We start from the raw sequence: 20,911 nt of genomic DNA on the forward strand, positions 1-20,911 counted from the left end.
GCAGATTTTATTTTTTTCTCCAGCCGTCTGGAGTTTTTTTTTGTTTTTTCTGTCCTCCCTGGCCATCGGACCTTATTTTTATTCTGTGTTATTTAATGTTGACTTATTTTAATATCCTACTATGTCTTTTATTTTATTTTTTTTTATTTTTCATTATGTAAAGCACTTTGAGCTACATTTTTGTATGAAAATGTGCTATATAAATAAATGTTATATTGTATTGTATTCATTGTCAATTGATTCATTTGTCAAATCTGAATAATCATGCTGCCAGTATTTGTCTTTTATGTTTTTTTAACCTGCTGTACTGCAACAAGTTGTTATGTGTCTATTTAGGATTTCACATATATTCACATGATTTGTTGTGTATACATTAACTTCTGGATGCCATTTGGGTATTTAGTGAAGATGGCACAAACTTATAGTTTGGGTACAGTGGTGATTGCTCAGTTACTTGCAAACTACTAGTGGTCTGATTCGATGAGTCAAACATCCCATTTGAATGTTACACCGTCACTCACATGTCTTTCAAATACTACAAATGGGAGATAAATAACCAAGAGAACTTCCCTGAACCTGCTTTCAACCTTCTGCTAACTCCAACCTTTCTGGTCTTTAGGGTACAGTGTAGCCCAGCAGAGATCACAGATGCCTGTCAGGGTAGACCAACACATGCAGACAGTAGAGTGGTGTGTGGAGCTGCCCTGTCCTATATGCAGATCACGCACTGTGGGTGGAGCTCAAGATCAGATAACCAAGGTAGAGGAACCTGTTGGGAGTCCTCAGACCTCCGCGATTCAGCAGCTGTGCTGGACAACCACTTTGAATGCACGTTTTTGTCACTTGGTTTACTTCACTTGAGTCTGGTAACTACTCCCACAAACCTAATTTGAATTATAATGCAACCGGGCATATCGTGTAACAGCACTATTATATAATTCAAAAGGACAACCTCCTCATTGGAGTGGAGCTCAGGAGGTCCACAGCTTGACTCTAATAGGGTTATTGCTGTTTCGTGAATCATCAAATTAGCGTCATTGAGAGTCACCTGTTGTGATCATTTTAAATTAATGAGAAGAGAGATGGCTTCATTCAACACCAGTCCAGAGCACAGAAAAGAAAGAATAAAAAAAATAGTATAAAGAAGTTGCTCAGTTGTGTTTAGAAATCTAAATTTGTCCAACTTCCAGTGAGCTAGCGAATGGTGCATCATTTGCCAATACACTATAGCTAGCAGTTTGCTGGACTAATGGAGTAGCACTATGTGTAACAGTTTTGATATTGAGTGTTTAACAAATATTATCTGATGTTATAGTACCTAGCTGACAATTGGTTGAAGATTATTTATCACCACCATATAGACCTCAGGACCCATACACTTTGTTAAAGGCTGCTTATGTCAGTCGACATATGAAGTGCTCCGAGGGTTGTTACATTGAGGAGACATTTGTAAATATCACCAACACACAGACTTCTCTGCTTACTAGTTAGTTATTGGATGAACTGTGGAAAAGCACCAGGCAAGCAACTTCGATGTAATAAAACAACAATCAGCTCAGATTAACTTCAATTGTTGCTTCATTTTATTGGTAGCTAACACTTCTGATTAACTTAATGCCTTATGCAATCTGCTGTCATTGGAACGGCAAAATAAAGTTTAGATAAATTCATAAGTGTAGGTGATACATTCACATGTTCATTTTTTAAATATCTAAATATTTGAATTAATTTTGACACTTTAATTATGGCATTAAGTAAGTTTATAAAGCATGTTCAGTAATTGTAGTAATACTTTTTAATTTTATTATTAGTAGTAGTAGTAGTGGTAGTTGTATTAAAATTATTTTTGTTGTTCTATTACATGTCACAAGCGATACTGTTGGTTATCAAGAAAAAAGAGTAACAACAAACTGATACTCTGGACCATCATCATTATGATTATTATTAGTTTGCCATTCATTTATAAAGGAAACTAATCATGGTATTTCAGTTTGTAATCTATGAGTTTCCCAGAAAATTGCAGCAACCCTTCCAGTTACCAGTTTTTCAAAACTTAACATACCTGAGGTCTTGGTACAACAACATATAAGCATCGACTTGGAGCTCACACAGAAGCTGTCATGTCATAGATGATTTTGCATTTAGAAAATGTAGTCGTGTGCTGTTGTGATACGCAACAAAGAGACTGGAGAAATCCCTAAACGCTCCTTCTCTTTAACTTTTCCCACTTCTATGTGAGGTCGATGTACTTGATCGACCTTCTCCATACAAATCGGTCCTGCAGCTCCTCGCCAGTCAGACTCTTTTTACCCTGTGCATAGGAAACCCCTAAACATTCACTTTTAAATTTTGATCATAAAAAAAAAAGTAAATTATGGTTACATTTGTAAAATGTGCATTTTTATTTCTTTATTAATTTAATTATATGTATTGTTCAAATTAAAGCTGTTATAATAAATACTAATGTAGTATATTCAGTGGGGTGGGAGGTGTTCAAGAAGATTCATCCTAGGAACTCAGTTTGGCTAGGGGTGTTTCTTTTTGCCAGGTGGAAATAAATATTTTGATGCCAGGTTTTTCTATAGCTAAGAAGAACTAAGAAGAAACTAAGCCCATTCTCACCCTGGAATCTCATATTTCTTTTTTCAGGTCTTAATGACCGACTAACTTTTTAATCTCTCCCTTCATCTTCTGTAATGGCAGCTTTTCACACCTACTCTCACTTTTTCTCCTTTGATCTGTCTTGGCTTTGTTCCCCCTTTCCAATTCTATTTATGTTACCCGCTTTGCCTTTTCAGGTGCACACCTGATGAAGACTTTAAATCCGAACTTTTTTTTCTCTTTGCAGATGTATAAACATAAACAAAACCCTTTTTTCCTGTCATCTGACTGCAGGGGCTCCAGGTAAGCAGAGTTTGCTGGTGGCATCCCCTATATTTGAATAAAGTGCAGGTGCTCCTTCAGCATTTTTCCACATGAAGTAGAAACTACTGAAATAAATCAAAGCATTATTGATTTTGCATCTATGTAAGAGTATTAGGTGCCAAATAGCGCCAATGATTGGGCTGTCTCAACTTTTAGCACAGGAACTGCAGCAGAAGCAGCTAACTTAGGAACTATAAATGTAAAAGTAAATTAGTGGTAAGGAGTTAAATTATTTGGACAATACAAGGAAAGAATAAAAAGGAAGAATTTTGGTGAGGTGTGGAAAAAAATACATTACTTACTCATACTGCTAGGGAAAGAACACCCGACATGAAATGGAGTGGAGTAAGCCCTATATTTAGTCAAAATTTCCTCAGGGCTTGTACATCGATTGACCATTTTAATAGATTCCCCTTTGGAACAATGAGTTGATTCCCCCATTTGCCTTAATAACAGCAGGAATTTACTCTGATGTACACTTAACGAGGCGTACAAAGTGTGGCACAGGATGTTTGACCATGTTGACTTTGTTATTTGTGATAGTTGTTAGAAATGACATCTCATCCTAAATAAGTTAATTTATATTGAGAGATGAGAAGGCCACTGTATTAAGCTGAAGTTGCTGCTGTTCCCTGGCACCTGGTTCTTTGATAGAGGCACACTGCTCTTGTATAAAGATGTGCTTGATCCCTTCAGATGAACTGTGGCTTTCATGTAGGGCTTCATACTGCAGTCACCTTTAAAACACCAAACCCAACCATCATTTACTGACACCCAGCAGGATGGATACTTGGAGTCGCAAACGTTTTCCCATAACTTAGATCTTCCATCAGTGTGTATTTACAGTTCTTAAAATTCATCAGATCGGAAGAATTTTCTCAAGTTTTCATTGCCCCTGTGTTTCATTTATAAAAGCTTCTGAGGATTCAAACTTGAAAGTATGCATACTTGAAAAAAATCTGGTTTCTAAAACCTGCCATACGCATATTTCTAGACAGTTTACCGTTTATAAATCATTATCACCTTGTACATTTGCATACTTGAATGTGCCTTGCCACCCTTAAACAGCCATACACAGACTATGCTAATTAGCCTCATACATACATAATCAAGATACTGCAGAACCTTCATTGGATGGTAGAGCAGCCACTGACCTGACGCATCATGACACCATCACCTGCATTTGAGGTGTCCCATTGTGCACTTCACAACTGAGCATGCACACCATTATACAGTATTATCTCTCATCTACATTCTGGGGCCAGCATATGAGTGGGTATCTGCTATTACCTGGCACATATAGTGACTTGACTGCTGTTGCAATGAATAGTACAGGCCAGTTACCTTACCAATAATCCAGCTGTCACTTTCAGCACCATCAACATGTCGTCTGTCTATGCTATTTTGAATCAAGCTAAATGAAATGATGGAATCAGAGGTTGACCCAGGCCACAGAGCCACGAGATTTGTCAGCCTCATCTTGGCATCACATAATTTGTGCAATAACACCTTCATTCTCTCTATGTGCCCTTCTTGCAATAATAGTGCAGTCATTAGGAAAACTGGACAATGCTGCAGATTTCCTTTTTCCGTTGCCAATTTTATATGTTTATAAAAACATGTTATGTTTTATGTAGGCACAGCCACCAGAATGACTTAATTCTTAGGCCTCCCTGTAAACAGTGCATACACATAATTCAGTCAGTGACATTAAAAGATGGGAGACTCGGTGAACCTGTCAGTGATGGGATAACACATAGTAGACTGTAGATGTTTTTGTGATTGTATGTATTCTATACCATCCTTCCTACTTAATCCTTCCCTGCATGGTTATGAGACATCTATATTAATTGAAACAAATATTTATTTGTTTGGGTTTAATCTGGTTTGAAATTGAATCCGATTCTTAGCAGTGTTTGGCCATACCACAGAACTTCACACAGAACTTCATGTGTGCCTTCGCTTTTCATTATGGCTTAACTGCTTCAGAACTCCCTGATAGCAGAGTGAGCAATCAGAAACATGGCTATTGTATTATCAAAAGATATACAATCAGATATGCAAAACCGGGAAATATTACTAAAGGCCAACAGGTCAGTGCAAAATACTGTTTATTGTCATTTTAAAGAGTATATGTTTACACTTTGCTATAAAGAACAAGACATTTCAAAAATATTGAACTTTAAATCCATTTCTAAAACTAGGTTATAATAATGCCCAGAAACCTTGAATACAAATTCATGCAAATAAGTAGGTTTTTCCTCCTTCTACAGAATTAAAATGCATTTTATTTTTTTTAAATGTAATTTATATTCAGAGGATATTTTAATTGAATGGAACAGGCATCACTTTTTTTGCTAAAGCAGCTGTCAGCCTTTTACTTCCATCTTCCTCCTACTTTGCCCTTGCCAGCTCGGGCACCTTTGGCACTGCTGTCATGAAAGAAAGAAAAGAAAAGGAATTGCTTCTTTAGAGTACAGTGTGAATAGAGTCTTTTAATATATAACTTAAATGTCTTTCCTTCATAATAAACTGCAAACTGACTCACAAATATTAATGAAATGTATTATATTTAATTACTTCGGGGTGGCATGCTAGTGATGCTGTCTTGTAATAAGGAGACTGCAGTTCGTGTCTGGATGGATTTTGCATGTTTTCCTTCCATCTGCGATAACTTCCATGGGGTGCTCCTGTTTCCTCTCACAGTCCAAACAACTCCTTACCATTGCTAAACTGACCTGTGTGTGAGTGTGTGTGTGTGTGTGTGTGTGTGTGTGTGTGTGTGTGTGTGTGTGTGTGTGTGTGTGTGTGTGTGTTCACTCTGCGATGAACTGGCACTCGACGACTGCTGGGATAGACTCCAGGTGTCCCGTGACCATGCCCTAGGTCTGAAAATGGATGGATGGATATTTATATCATATATAGCATAAGTAAATAATATTTTTCATTATTTATTTAACAGGGATTTACTTCTTGCATTTTCATTTATTTACTATAAATTTTAGTGTGTTACAATTAAGGGTTTTTTATTTTGACATGCATAGTACTGATATTGTTTTTTACATATAATATATAGGTGATATAGTCAGATAGCAAAATTTGATAGTTAAAAAGGAAGTAGAAAATTGAATGGCTGCTTGGGTAGCATGATACTATAGTGTTTATCATTTATTTTGGAGTAAATCAGTCTCTACATAGTCCTACTGCACTTTGGGGTCTTATGTTATTTCCTCCTCCATCTCAAAGATTGAATGGTGATTACAAGTACATGTGTCAATGTGACTGTGCTTTGCAATGGACTGTGCGCTATACAAAGTTGTTTTTTATCTCAGTGATGCTAGCATAAGCTCCAATTCCTGGTGTCTCTGTATTGGAAGGATCAGGAAAATAAATGGAAGGAGTGACACAGCAACAAACGATGTACGTTCACCTCAGACTGAGAGGAACATGAAGTTATTAAATCAGCCAAGTTTGCACGTTGCTGCTACAATATGTTGAAAAAAAAATGTAACTGGTCACAGGAATATCTGAGGAGCAGTACTGAAAAATTACAGCATTAATCTAATACACCATTCACAGTTATCACATAAGAATATTTGCTATCCATAAAATTTTAATTGGCTTAATTATTTAACTTTGACCTTCCAACATTAACATTTTGAAATGAACTACCTATTATGCCGCAAACATTCTTGAAGTACCACACACTTACAACCACATTCAGTATTTCTCTCACTCATTCAGTCTATGAATCCTTTATTTTTAGTTATTAAATTATTAGTCTGTTTTGGCTGCCATCACATTCATTCCTAAAACAAGCTGCTGCCTGTTCTTGAACCCAAGTGAGGAGTCCAACATATTTCCTAAGAGAACTAACAGATTTGTGTCTCTAAATCTCACGGAACCTAACTTGAACAAACTGGTATGAGCAGAGTTGCCCTACTGTATATTAACTCATGTCAGATGGTTAATGACTCAGTGAATGCATGTGGATGTTGCAATAAAATTACACTTCAATCAAATTCCACACCACAGGCCATTCATTTTAGGTACAAACAATAATAAATTAAATTGCCTGTCATAATGATGAATAATAGAAAAGTACAGCACTGCGTGATGATCTCAGTGTAACATATTACATTTGACTTGCTTTCAAAGAATGCATTCATCCTCTGACTTTTTATAGTACTTTGTCTTTCAAGAGCATTTGTAATTTCAGGGCAAATTCATTTTTTCTAAATGATTTCGATATGGAAAACTAGTCACTGTGAGTAGTGTTTGTGTTTTTAATCAAAAAAAATGTAGGCAAAAGTTAGTTTTGTACTCTCAGTACCGTCTTTTTTGCTCAGTCTTGAATGCACAAACACTCTCAAAGTGGATCATTTAAGTCAGGGTCATGAGGACCAAAACTTATCCTGGGCACACAGAATGGAGAATAACCCTGGACAGAATGCCAGTCCATCACAGGGGGCACACAACCACATTCACACACTCACACTGCAGTCAATCTGGCGTCAACAATCCACCCACAACACACACCATCAGGGATTTAAAGTGAATATCAAGGACCTGACATGGGGAGAATGTAGACAACTCCATGTAGACAATGAATTGGTATAGGATTTGAACTGAGAACAGCGGATCTGTGAAAGAACAGCTCATCACTGCACTGCCATGTCTTTATTGTGATACAAGCTAATTATACAGTGATGTAAAACCACTACCTGAACACGCAAATTACTTTGAGAATTCTCTTCTTTTATTACTGTCCTATTATGGGTGTTGACATTTTTGTGATTGATTTGATATGGGATGGATCTCCTCCTGCAGTCAAATTCAAATAAATTTATAAATTACTTTAAAAACATTTCTACACACAATGAGAAAACATAATCTAATAAACTGTAACAGATTATTATTATTTGGAAAAGTAAGATTAGTTCATATGAAATCATTATAATACTTGTACTATAATTGAAACAAAGTAACAGGAAAACATTCCATCTTCAAACCCACTAAATCCTGAGCAGGGTCACACCGGGGTTGGAGCCAATCCCAGAGAGCACAGGTCACAAGGCAGGAACAAGGTGCCAGTCAATCACAGGGTAACACCCTCATACACCCACTAGGGCCAATTTAGCATCGTCATTCCACCTAACCTGCATGTCTATGGACTGTGGGAGGAAACTCACCCAGACATAGGGATGAACACACAAACTCCATGTAGGCAGGACTCAGGAGGCAAACCCAAGACTCTTTACTGCAAGGCAGCACTGCTGCCACTGTGCAACCATGCTGTCCATAGGGAAAACGTATTATTTTTAACTAAAAAGAAAGCTCGTAAGTTCCAAGCAAACAACTTTTATTTTAGTTCCAGTGAACACCATCATAAGGCACACCATAAACACCTAGATAAATGACAGTTGTTTAAATGCCATTTTGTTACAATTGGATTATCGACAGGTCAAGTGGCTTGCCTTGAGATTTAAAGTCCAGTGCCTTACCACTGGACTTCCCTACCACCCTACAGTTTAAAATAGATATAGAAAAGGCATTTTCAAATAAGTCAAGTTTTTGATGACAGCCTGTTTTATGTCTTCATTACTTACTGTTTCTGATGATCAGAGACTCTGATGCGAAGAACATTAATCTGAAAAAAGAAAATGTGATAATCCTTTGTAGCACTTACATCTGCTGAAAAGATATTATACTATATGTAAACTTAAAGTGTTGACACTACATTGACATCCTCACCATAATTAATGACTTGAGAAACTCATTGCAGACATTGGCAGACATTTGCACTCCTGTAATAATCAGTTAATCAGTTTTCATTATGTCTAAACTATTGATTTACTGCACTCTATGTGAATAGCAAGAAGAACTTCACTGTCATCATTTATACAAAAGCTGATCAAAAATCCTTCCAAAGTTTGTGTGATGGATATTCTTAAAATATTAATTGGATTATTTTTCTTGCTGTATTTTCAGCCGACGGCCACTTTACATGGTTATAAAAATAAAGACAGATTAAAGATCATATCATTTGACATATAATAAGCTGTTGTAAATAACCTGGAGCAAGCAGATCAGAAAGACGTGTACAGCATTTTCATTTTAATATTTATTTTAATCAGTCAATAATTCAGTGACTAATCAGTGCATCTTAAAAGTGCTGCTCTTCTGTTTCTGTCTTTACTCTTAAATAAAAGTATTTTCTTTTGCTTTGCTAACATTTTTATGAAAACTATTAAACATAACTTTTAGTCATTTATTTTAACCTAGTAGTCTGGCAATTAACCTTAAACAGATTGAAGTGACATTAAATTACTGGTCTTCTCTACAGAATAAATGGCTTGTTCCATTAGTCTGCACTTATTATTGCATTGATCCAGTTTTGTGGAAAGTTGAAGGCGCACAGTATGGATCACTTCTACAACACTTTCTGTGAATACACTATTTTTTTAATCTTAGCAGCTAACATACAAAATGTTAGTGTATTGTATGTAAACATAATTTGTCAACTACATTTTTGTATCATTTAATAGTAACATTTGTGTCATATAGCCCCTGATTTTTCTCTCCCTTTTCTCCTTCAGACCAATGCTTCGGACACAGGCTTGGGTGCCGTGCTGAGCCAAAGCGTCGCCGGTGTCGAACACCCCGTAATCTACCTGAGCCGGAAACTGTTGGATCGGGAGACCAGGTACGCGGCGGTGGAACAGGAGGCTTTGACCATTAAGTGGGAGGTGACGTATCTGCGGTACTACCTGTGGGGCCGGGAGTTCACACTGATGACGGACCATGCCGCCCTTCAGTGGATGGCCCTGCACAGGGAGTCGAATTCCCGGGTCACCAGGGGGTTTTTGGACCTGCAGCCCTACAAGTTCACCATCACTTATTGCCGGGGCTCTCTTCAGGCCAACGCTGATGCTCCCAGGTCCACGACCTCTCGGTTAGGGTCTCCCGGCCCGCCGGGTCAGGGATGGTGGGGGAGTCTTGTCACGCACGAGCACATGGGGAGTGGCTTAAGGACCCGCCGGGCGCCATGATTAGCCGTGCCGGGGGACAAAGGTGAAGTACTGACCTTTCTTCTTTTGTTTCCCTAGAAGGACCGAAACGCCACAACCGTAGACGTACCCGAAAGTCTACAACTCCCTCCAGCTTCCGGGGTCCTTTCTAACCTCCGGTCCCCCGGAGATGACATCATTCTTCCCATCACTCAACACTGCTTTCCCTGTCATTTCCTGTGCACCCTTATAAAATGTCTGACCCAGTTTATTTTGACTGGTCTGTTGTACTCAGTAGAAAATACTGACTAAACCTGCGTTTTTTTTGTCTTTTACAGTATACGGGGCTTAAAACACCCCAAACTTTTACGCTTGTCTGTGCTTTTATTACTATATATATATATATACAAGCCATTTTGAAAACAGACAGAACTGCAAAACAAAAAGCCAAACACAATAATGGCGAAAAACACAACAAAAAGAAAGCCATTTGAAACAGTATAGAGATGCGGTGCTGTGCACACTTTGGAGGTGAGCACATGCCTAGATAATGTTCAGTGTACTAGATGGAATTTCTTAACAGCGGCAGAATAAAACATTTTGCAAAAGTGTGCAGACAACAAAAGTGGGTCCACTGCATTGATGAGAATGACATGGCCAGTAATAGCTTGAGTGATCTGTTTGTAGAGACACTTACAGGAACAAAACAAGGCAAAGATGGGAACACAACATATAATGTGAATTGTTTCAAATTGGACACTGGTGCACAGGTTAATATGCTGCCAGACACAGAACTGGCAAGGATGAAATTTAAGCCTGGGGAAAGAAATTTCTACATGTACATGTACTTCGGTACTGGTTGTAAAAAATGAAAGAGATGATGTTCCATTTTTAATAGTTAAAGGTAATAAGCCACTTCAATGACTCATAGAAGAAATGTAAGAATTTGTTTAAAATGTTATAATCATATTCAAATTAACAATATAGGTAATTGATGACAGAGTTAAAGAAAGATGTTACTGTTTGAAATGTGTAGTTATGAAGTTCTGAGATGTGTAAAGAAATTTCTTGTCCAAACAAGGGAGTTGTGTCATATGGGCTGTATGTAATTTGTATATTATATCTGGATAAATTGGAGAGATTGCATCAGCATATTTATGGCGTGTGTTCTCAGTATTGTATCTGTTAGAATTCAACTTGTTAAATAAAGAGTTAAATAGCTATTAAGGCTGATCCTGAGTGTTCCTTGTAGAAGATAAGAACACCACAACATCTACAATCCTGTGTCTTGGCTTCTATGGAAAACATCTACTTCTTTATTTGACAGTTTTACTGGATAGGTAAGTAAGTCCAACACTCCATACGTCAGTTGTAGTCACTGGTGTATACTACTGAGCTGAACTCAAGTGTGGCCTGGGAGCCAGAAATAAGTAAAAAGAAAAATCTACTCACTGATACAAGAGTTTTACTGGCTCAGCAAGTATGTATGTCTGGTACCTCAGTAATCAATCAGATACTGCATACATCCTACATGTTAGCTTATTACCTCTTATTGTGCACAGTGAGACAAAACAGTGATTTAATTTAAAATAAAAATGCAATGCACATGCCATCTTCCTCCCCAAAGATTAGCACTATGAAGGAGATGGGGTCATGGGAGCTAGATTGGTTACTATGATTTTATAATTTGTAAATGTGTTTGTTTTGAGTATCATCTTAGTGTCCTTTTGAAGTTCAGCCTATATTGTAGAACATTCTGGTCAAATGCCAAAAATGTTTCAAGCATTTAAAGATATGTTACATATACTAGATACATACTGTATGTTATTTAGTCATGGAATAAATATATTTTTGCAAATAAATCATAGAAAGATGATTCAGAGATCACTCTTAACTCAAATTCTCACAAATACTTTAACATAGGCAAGCGTCTGAGCAAATAAACGTAACTTGAATTTTGGAGCTGTTTTGGCATTATAATTTTAAATACAGTTAATTAATCTTATCTTAAAGGTTAAGTACTATATGTACCAATGAAGTGAACTGCAAAGTCTATGGTGTTTAAACAGTCTTAATTAGTATAATGTACTCCTCAATTAAATCATTTGAGAAAAAGTTTCAAAAGTAAGGATTTTTTAAAACAATATTTAAAGTTACTATCAATATCTTACATGTGCCTATAAAAAGCATTCAACGCCATGGAAGATTTCTCATTTTATTTTCACTACAACATTGAATCATAACAGATTTAATTAGGCGTTTTTGACATTCATCAACAGAAAAAGACTATTGTCAAAGTGCTCTAAATTTCTTACAAATACAAAAAGCAAAATGATTGATTGTGTAAGTATTCATAATTCAGCATTTAGTAGATGTACCTTTGGTAGCAATTTCATCCTTGATTGTATGTGCACAGGTCTCTGTCAGTTTTGCATATTTGGACACTACACAAGCCCTGCCACGTTTTTTGGAGATCGTGAGCGAACAGACCTTTTCATATCCAGCCACATATTCTCAGTTGGATTGAGCTCTGGACTCTGACTTGGACATTCCCAAACATTAACATTGTTATTTTAAGCCATGCCTATGTAGCTTTGGCTTTATACCTGGGGTTGTTCTCTTACTAAAGAACAAATCTTCTTCCAGTACGTATCTTTCTTGTACACTGCATCAGGTTTCCCTCCAGGATTTGTCTGTGTTATTCTGCACTTGCTTTCCCTTGTACCTTAACTAGCGTTACAGGGCCTGCTGCAGAGAAGCATCTCCACAGCTTAATGCTGCCATCAACCTGCTTCACGATGGAGATGGTGTGCTTTTGATGTGCAGTGTTCAAACACAAGGTCTGGAAGCCAAAAAGCTCATCTCATCAGACCATAAAACTTTGTTTCAGCTGAATTCACAGTCACCCACGGACCTTCCAGCAAACTCTAACCGAGATGTGTTTTTTAACAGTGGCTCTCCCATGACTCACTGAGATTCAATGTTCTGTAATAATGAAATGTAAAAATACCCAAAAAGTTCAGTACTTTTTATAGTCAGTGTATGTTGTGGTACTAAAGAGTAAAAGTGGCTACAAGGTAAAGGTGCTCCAAATTGTGAATATTTGATATTGCTTTATCTCTGTGTACCTCTCCACTTCAAACACCCTTCCTGCACAAGTCTAGAGAGGAATTATTGAAGGTATTCAGATAGAGCTAATGCACAGAAAAAAAATGGAATTCAACAAAGAAATTGGTCTCTCTTTGTCCTGACTAATATTCGTTGACCAAAGTCAAGTCAAAATAAAGAAATTTCAGTTGGAGGGTACAAGAAGAGCTCATTTATCATTGTTTACCAGACAACATGAGTTGAAAGGATTTTCTTTTTCTGATTTTGCAATTATTTTTCGAATGAAATATTCTGTACAACTAATGCAACTTCAAGGAAAGACATTTGTATCTCGAAATAATTTGGTAAGCCCTGCAAGACATGCTGTACAGAATGTTTTAGAGGTCTCTCTTTGTTTAGTTAAAGTGTCTTTAAACATAATAATTTAAAAAGTGGCTAACTGACCATTCGTTCTCATGGATACTACTTTTAATTAATATAACCATAAAAAAATGCATTTACTTTCAATTGAGTGTTAGCTGCTGCTTAATGTATGAAATCCTCTCCCACAACTATTTTGCTTTTCCAGTTAAGTTCTCCTTACATGTGGCTACTGTTAAGAACTTGACATATACAGGAAACCCCGGCTATACTGTAAATAAAGAGATTTCAGTGCTGCACTTTTTTTTTAAATCTCAGGTGTTGAGTGTTAAAATAAAAACAACATACATCATATTTTTGCCTCTTCAGTTTTTCATTAAGGTCAAACTTTTCCCCTTCCAGCTGTAACAACCACTGATGTAGCTCATTCGCCTTCTCCCTGTAGGACAAAGCATAACATTAATAAAAAAAATTTAAAAAAACATGCTTGGAGCTAAATACTTAGTTTATCATGTCCTTTAGTAAATCCATAAAATATGTATATTGCAGTTGAAATCCATCTTTTATCAGGCATTCTCAAAAAAGAAATAAAAATGGATTGTGTTGTGTGCTTTAGAGGTTGAAGACACACTTATATTCCTTTTAGACAACAAACTGCACATACCACCATACTGTTCGCATGACTCTTTTAAACAAATGTCTTGATATCATGCCATATCTTCCCTTCTAATTTCTCTTTTGAAATTCCACTTCATGTGATAACTCTACAGTGGCACTCATTCACTACTGTTTGCTTACCATCATTAGAAGAGAACCTTAACACCAGCAAGACCAAGGAGCTGGTGGTGGATTTTAGGAGGCCCAGGCCCCTCATGGACCCTGTGATCATCAGAGGTGACTGTGTGCAGAGGGTGCAGACCCATAAATATCTGGGAGTGCAGCTGGATGACAAATTGGACTGGACTGCCAATACTGATGCTCTATGTAAGAAAGGTCAGAGCCGACTATACTTTCTGAGAAGGTTGGCATCCTTCAACATCTGCAGTAAGATGCTGCAGATGTTCTACCAGACGGTTGTGGCGAGTGCCCTCTTCTACACGGTGGTGTGCTGGGGAGGCAGCATAAAGATGAAAGACGCCTCACGCCTGGACAAACTTGTTAAGAAGGCAGGCTCCATTGTAGGATTAAAGTTGGACAGTTTAACATCTGTGGCAGAGTGACGGGCACTAAGCAAACTCCTGTCAATCATGGAGAATCCACTGCATCCACTGAACAGTGTCATCTCCAGACAGAGGAGCAGCTTCAGCAACAGACTGCTGTCACTGTCCTGCTCCACTGACAGACTGAGGAGATCGTTCCTCCCCCACACTATGTGACTCTTCAATTCCACCTGGGGGAGTAAATGCTAACATTAATTTTATTTTAATTTTTTTGATTTTTATTACTATTTAATTTAATATTGTTTCTTTGTATCAGTATACTGCTGCTGGATTATGTGAATTTCCCCTTGGGATTAATAAAGTATCTATTCTATCTATCTATCTAAAGATGTATTTTGTAATGTCTGTCATTTATCATTATTTTTAGTGTAACGCAAAACTGCTGTTGTATTGACTAATTGTCAAATGATTTTCATTACTATTATGTAGAATTCTTTTTTCTTTTTTGCAATGGACTCTTCAGTACAACCCAAAGATGTGTTTGTTAAATTAATGAGTAATAATCGGTAAATTATGAATAGGTTATGACCTGCAATAGACTGGTGTCCTGTCTTGGAGTGGTCCCTTTTTTTGAGCTTGATGGATAAAATATGAACACAGTTGGATTAATATACCAGTCTAAATGCAGACAGAGAACTTGTTACCTTAGCCTAGCAAACCCTGTTTGGCTGTTTATATTGCAACCGTTTGTTAGACATTTGCAAAATACGATTATGGCAGTCGTTAAGAACCATAACTGACGTTTCTTCTATTCTGTTTTTCTTTGTGATATCCTGCTGTGGAGACCTCTCTATAACATCAAGCTACTATTCCTGCCCATGAGACATGACACCAGAGATACTGGGAGCCTAGTAATTCAGCAATGATTTCATCGTCTTCATGTTACACTGCCCAGAACATAATTATTATGCTATAGACAGTGGAAGGTTGGCCTTGGTCACGAGAATTGTGACTGTGCCTGTGTGTCCCAGTTTAACTGGGGCTTTATATGTTATAACTGACTATGGACCCCAAGAGGTTTGTTTTTATCAGGAGTACCATTGACTGAAGTATTTGTTTTCCACTCATATGGCAATATCTTTTATGTGAAAATGTTAATGGACGTACTATATATTATTATGACTTATGTTAATGAAATTGAAATTGCTCGGTTTTACTCATGTATATAAATGATTTATGGTTTAATTATTGTTCAAAATTGTTCACACACCTTGATCCTGCACTCAATGAAGAGTACTATACAAAATAAATCAGCACTGAATTGAATATGCAGAATAACAAAAACAAAAGCCTGGAAATGCACAATATCATTTAAAAAACTATTGTTTTTCATATTTGAGGTTTGGATTTAAATTTCAGTTTATTCATGGAGTATGAGTAGCTTGCAACAGACAGCAGCTTTCTTTAAAGAAATATAATGAATTTAAGCTTTTTGCCTGTTCAGTCTGCTGGCACTGATTCTTGCAGAAATAGAGGCAGGGTCATTATCCTGTCTTGACATTGACATTTTTATTTAGGCCAAGTGAAAATAGGGCTATTTTATTTTTCACATCATTATACAGTAGATAATAGTGAAATACCATTTTACTTCCAAGGTAGATTTTTTTTTTTGCCTTGTGATAATCCTTCTTTAATTTTTTTGTATTAAACTGCTTGAGACTTCACTTGCATCATTGTTGGGAGAGACCTTTGAAAAGGTGAATAGGTGGTCCCTTTATTTAAAACCCTGTGGCAAATTCTATCATTCATTTTTAGTTCAAATGTGGATGAATTTAATTCGGAGAAGAGGTTCTGCTCCACATCTAGGGGGCAACAGTACAAGTTTACTTCCACATAAACATTATGTTTGAATGATTCTAGTGTTTCTTTATAAAACTGTTTTTAACCCTCTCCCAACATAATCTGGAATTTACACACTTCATGGGGTGATACAGCCCTAGCTGATGTGCATACATGAAAGGCATAATAAACTTATATTGCTAATAACTATAAGCTGGCCTGGCATAATGTAACTGTATTTTTTAATCAAGAAAAAATACTGTACATCATCAGTATGATTAAGAGCAAATGAAAAGTACAGATAAACCTACTGTATGTACATAAATGTAAGGGTTCAATAGGGTTCCTGATGACTGCTTTAGTATAAAGTGCTTTTTCTAAAGATTCTGCTTTTTCACACAATTATATAGAAAAACATATGTAAATGCAAATATTGTATGCTTAACTTATGTTGTAGTAAATTCTACAGAACAAAATACTAGTATAATGAGTATATTGTTTATGACATTTGCGTTTTGTGTGTGACATTGTATTCACAGTCTGTGATTGTTGTTACAGTTGCTGGTAATGTAGAACTGTCGCTAATCTATGGGAGACACGCAGGTAAGAATTTCATTGTACACTACAATGCTAACATATGATGCCAAACTTGAACTTAAACATGCCACCAATATTACTGGAGGTGTATTAAGTCTGAAGGGTGGGATATCATATAGGGGAATACTGCAGTAGGTGCAGTATTGTCATGTATTTTGTATGCATTTACTTAATAGCATGCATCACCAAGAAGATGACAGTATTTGTTAACCAATATAGCTCTCGATGTAATTTTGTCAAACTGTGACATGACATAATAGTTGACTATCTTCCATTACTTTGTGACAGCAATTTCTGATCTTTCAAATACTCAGGTCTTGAAAGTGCAAGTACTGTTACGTTTCTCCCAGTAGCCATTGAAACAAAGCAAAAACAAATTGTATATTGAACTTAATCTTTTCTAAAAGGAAGATCCTTGCTGCTGCCTAGTATAGTGATTTACTTAAAATGATTTACAATATACTCTCTGATGAAGTTCTTAGTCACATTACAGCCTAAACTACAACATCTAGGTACAAGCCACTCAGCTTAGATTTTATTATAATATTCATTTTTAGATTTGTCAGATTTTTTCAGATATGTTTATATGACATATTTATATGTCAGACTTTTTCATATATATTTAAAGGAATGTCTGACCCTCATTTCAGTGCCATCCATGAATTAACATTACCTAATATAATTAATACTGTAAGACTAAAAGATTGCAGTTTGCAGATAAAGCATTTCTCTCAACTTTCAACAACAATAAACTTTCCTTGGATAGAATAAATAGTATACACTTTGGGCTAATTATCCTCTAAACTAATTTACATTAGTGAAGCCAAGCAGAATATCGAGAAATGTTTATAGTTTTAATTATTCAGATAAATGATAATAAATCATGTTAAGTAGTCTAAAGCCTCCAGGGGCCCACAGAACACAAATTATTGATGTGCATGTGCCTAGGAAGGTTTACAAAGTAACACAAATGTTATTTAAAGTCAATTATCATACAGTATGAAGTATTATCTACAAAATGAAGAAAATCCAAAATCATATGTAACAGTGACTTGTTTCACTATTATACAGTATCTTCCATAACTGAACATAAGTAATCAAGTGAACTTTGCCAGAGGTAATTTAGAAATTTAACAAGGCTTCTGAAACATCATGTCACAATCTAGTCAGCTACAAAAATAAAATAAAAAAATTACAAAAAAAGAAAAAGTATTAGAAGAATGCATTTTCTTTTAATATGTCCAGCCTACTTGTTCATGGTTTGTGAGACACAAGCACCTAGACAGCAGACTAATCAATAATTTGGTAATAAATCCCTAGCCAACAATTTATAAACATTAGTGTTTCCTGATATGAAAGAAGGGAGACACCAAATCAGTATCAATAAGTTTTAACAAATCAATGTGTAACCGAGAGGTTACACCAAAAATCTGGAATATGGACAGGCTGGCGCCAAAGTCAAAGAATCAGAACCAATTGCAAACAGTTACATTACATTTCCCATTTTCTTAATAAAGTCCTCCCATGCTAAGCGGTTTTCTGCCACTGGTCTGTTTAATAAACTGATGCCCAGGGCCACCTCCTGCCTTGTGCCTAATACTTCCAAGGGGATCAGCCCTTGTGACTTTGAATGTTTTGTGTTCCAACTGTGATAATTCCAACAGTGGCATTTAGGAGATGATGAATGTATTCAAATTCTTAAAGCTTCCAAAAAGATATATCTTGTGATTTTAAGGTGCTATATAGGCGCCTGACCCGGCACAGACTGACTTAGAAGCACGTGTCAAAACACAAAGACTTTTTATTTTTTCTTCCCCTGTGGGCACACCTCTTCCCCGTGACCCACAGGTAATACACAGTCCCAAAGCACTTCAACACAACTAAACCAATCCTTCCTCTTGCACCATCACTCTTCCCAGGCAACCTCGTTCTCTTCCTCCAGATTCTGGCTCCTGAGTGGTGGATGCTGGCCCTTTTAATAGCCCACCCGGAAGTGTTCCAGGTGCTTGATCATCTGTGGCTAATTGCACTTCCGGGCGGGGCTATAGAGGTGTCCATACAGGCTCTGGGATCCATGCAGCACCCCTGGCGGCCACCCCAGATCCCCACAGGGTTGTGGAGAACTCCATCTCCCATGGAGCCCTACAGGAAACTGGGGCACCAACGTCACCCTGGGAGGCTGCCACCAAGCGTTCTGGGGGAGGTACTGAGGAGCCCATGGCTGTTCCCCTGGAACATATGCAGCAGGGCGTCCCGGGCGGGCATGGGACCCTGCCGCCCGTTACCATCTATATATTGTGGTATATGGCCGACCATTCATCCTGGCCAATACTCCTAGGCCGCCAAATGGAGCCCTCCCTGCAGCATGGAGGTGCCCCGAATGCCAGCAGGGAATCATGCACAATGGAGTGTTTATTCACAGCCCTGCTGGATACCATGGGGGCCGCTAGAGGATGCTGCAGGGAAGATCAAGGACTATTTTCCCTACAGCCCGGAAGTACGTCCCAGTCACGTGGACGGAAGAAATGATGTACTTCCGGGTTGAAGAAAAGGAGTTTTTATCTGATCCAAAGTGTTGCCAGTCACATGGACAGAGAGAGAGAAACACTTCTGGGTCGAGGACTATAAAGGACTGTGAGAGATCCCAGACGGGGGAGCTGAGTTGGGAGGAAGGGAACAACGCTTCTGGGAGTGGAAGATTGATTATTGTTTGTGTATTGTATTCATTTATATGAATATTGTGGAGTGGAGGGTGCTTCGTGCACATTATTATAATAAAAAGTCAACATTTTGGACTTTTATCTGGTGTCTGGTATCTGGTCCGAGGGTTCAAGGGGACAACAGCGCCCCCTATCTGTCCCAATATAAAAAAGCCAAACACCACTGACTCACTCCACATGAAATCAATGAAAACATGAGCACTTGAAATTTGGAATGTAGGTTACTCTTGGCCCATAGGTGTTCGCTAGGAAACGGTTTTAAAAATTTCGTGGTCGAAGAGAAAAATTTCTTATAGTTTTGTAGACCCATTTGTATGTCTGTCCGCTTTTCACGACAGAACTGCTTATCAGATTTAGATTTTTTCTATAATTTGCTTGCACATTCCATTGATTTTGTGACTTTCTCATTGCACTAAGAATTATAGTTTGCTTGCAGGAGCGATATATTCGCGCTAATCCAAGACAGAGGCTGTGGGACGAGGGGACAGGGAAGAGTGATGTCAGGAGTAGAGAGCTGGGCGGGCCCTCCTCACTGTCCTGTCTCACTTCTATGTGAGAGAAGCTGCAGGGGATGGCTAGTATATATATAAAAAAAAAAAATCTGACAGAGTCACCAGAATATCTGGCCAAGGGAGGTGGACAGTCGCTCCTTTCATGGATGGAGTCTAGTACTGGGTAGAATTTGGGGAGCTACTGCAAGAGAGGCATACAGGATCATTTAAAAAGGTATCAAAATTAAAAAACTATATATTCTTTAAACAGTTGATTGTTATTCTTTATCTGCATTTGAAAAGTGTTCCTCTAAATATTTTTCGATGAGCTGTTTTGTTGCTTTTAATATAATGTGAAGATTTAAAGATTACTGATTAAAACAAGGGAGGCACGGTGGTGCAGTGGGTAGCACTGCTGCCTCGCAATTAGGAGACCCGGGTTTGCTTCCCGAGTCCTCCCTGTGTGGAGTTTGCATGTTCTCCCCGTTTCTGCGTGGGTTTCCTCCGGGTGCTCCGGTCTCCTCCCACAGTCCAAAGACATGCAGGTTAGATGCATTGGCGATCACAAATTGTCCCCAGTGTGTACTTGGTGTGTGAGTGTGTGTTTGTGCCCTGTGGTGGGCTGGCACCCTGCCCAGGGTTTGTTTCCTGCCTTGCGCCCTGTTTTGGCTGGGATTGGCTCCAGCAGACCCCCGTGACCC

At 37.7% G+C, this 20,911-nt stretch overlaps 1 protein-coding gene across 4 annotated transcripts in view; it reads right to left on the reverse strand.

The window, feature by feature from the left end:
* Positions 1 to 5,193: 5,193 nt before the first annotated feature.
* Positions 5,194 to 20,911, reverse strand: part of LOC120539398 (troponin T, fast skeletal muscle-like) — a 151,226-nt gene continuing 135,508 nt past the window's right edge. For 3 of the 4 annotated variants that reach the window (XM_039769416.1, XM_039769415.1, XM_039769412.1), the window contains 3 exons: positions 13,752 to 13,842; positions 8,535 to 8,575; positions 5,194 to 5,357 (listed from right to left, as the gene is read on the reverse strand). In XM_039769416.1, the coding sequence (XP_039625350.1) occupies positions 5,303 to 5,357; positions 8,535 to 8,575; positions 13,752 to 13,842 (187 nt within the window). In that variant the 3' untranslated portion in view covers positions 5,194 to 5,302. The remainder of the gene's footprint in view (positions 5,358 to 8,534; positions 8,576 to 13,751; positions 13,843 to 20,911) is intronic. The other variant, XM_039769413.1, reaches the window with a different exon arrangement.

The sequence above is a fragment of the Polypterus senegalus genome, chromosome 11 (assembly GCF_016835505.1).
Source record: "Polypterus senegalus isolate Bchr_013 chromosome 11, ASM1683550v1, whole genome shotgun sequence".
Taxonomy (NCBI): domain Eukaryota; kingdom Metazoa; phylum Chordata; class Cladistia; order Polypteriformes; family Polypteridae; genus Polypterus; species Polypterus senegalus.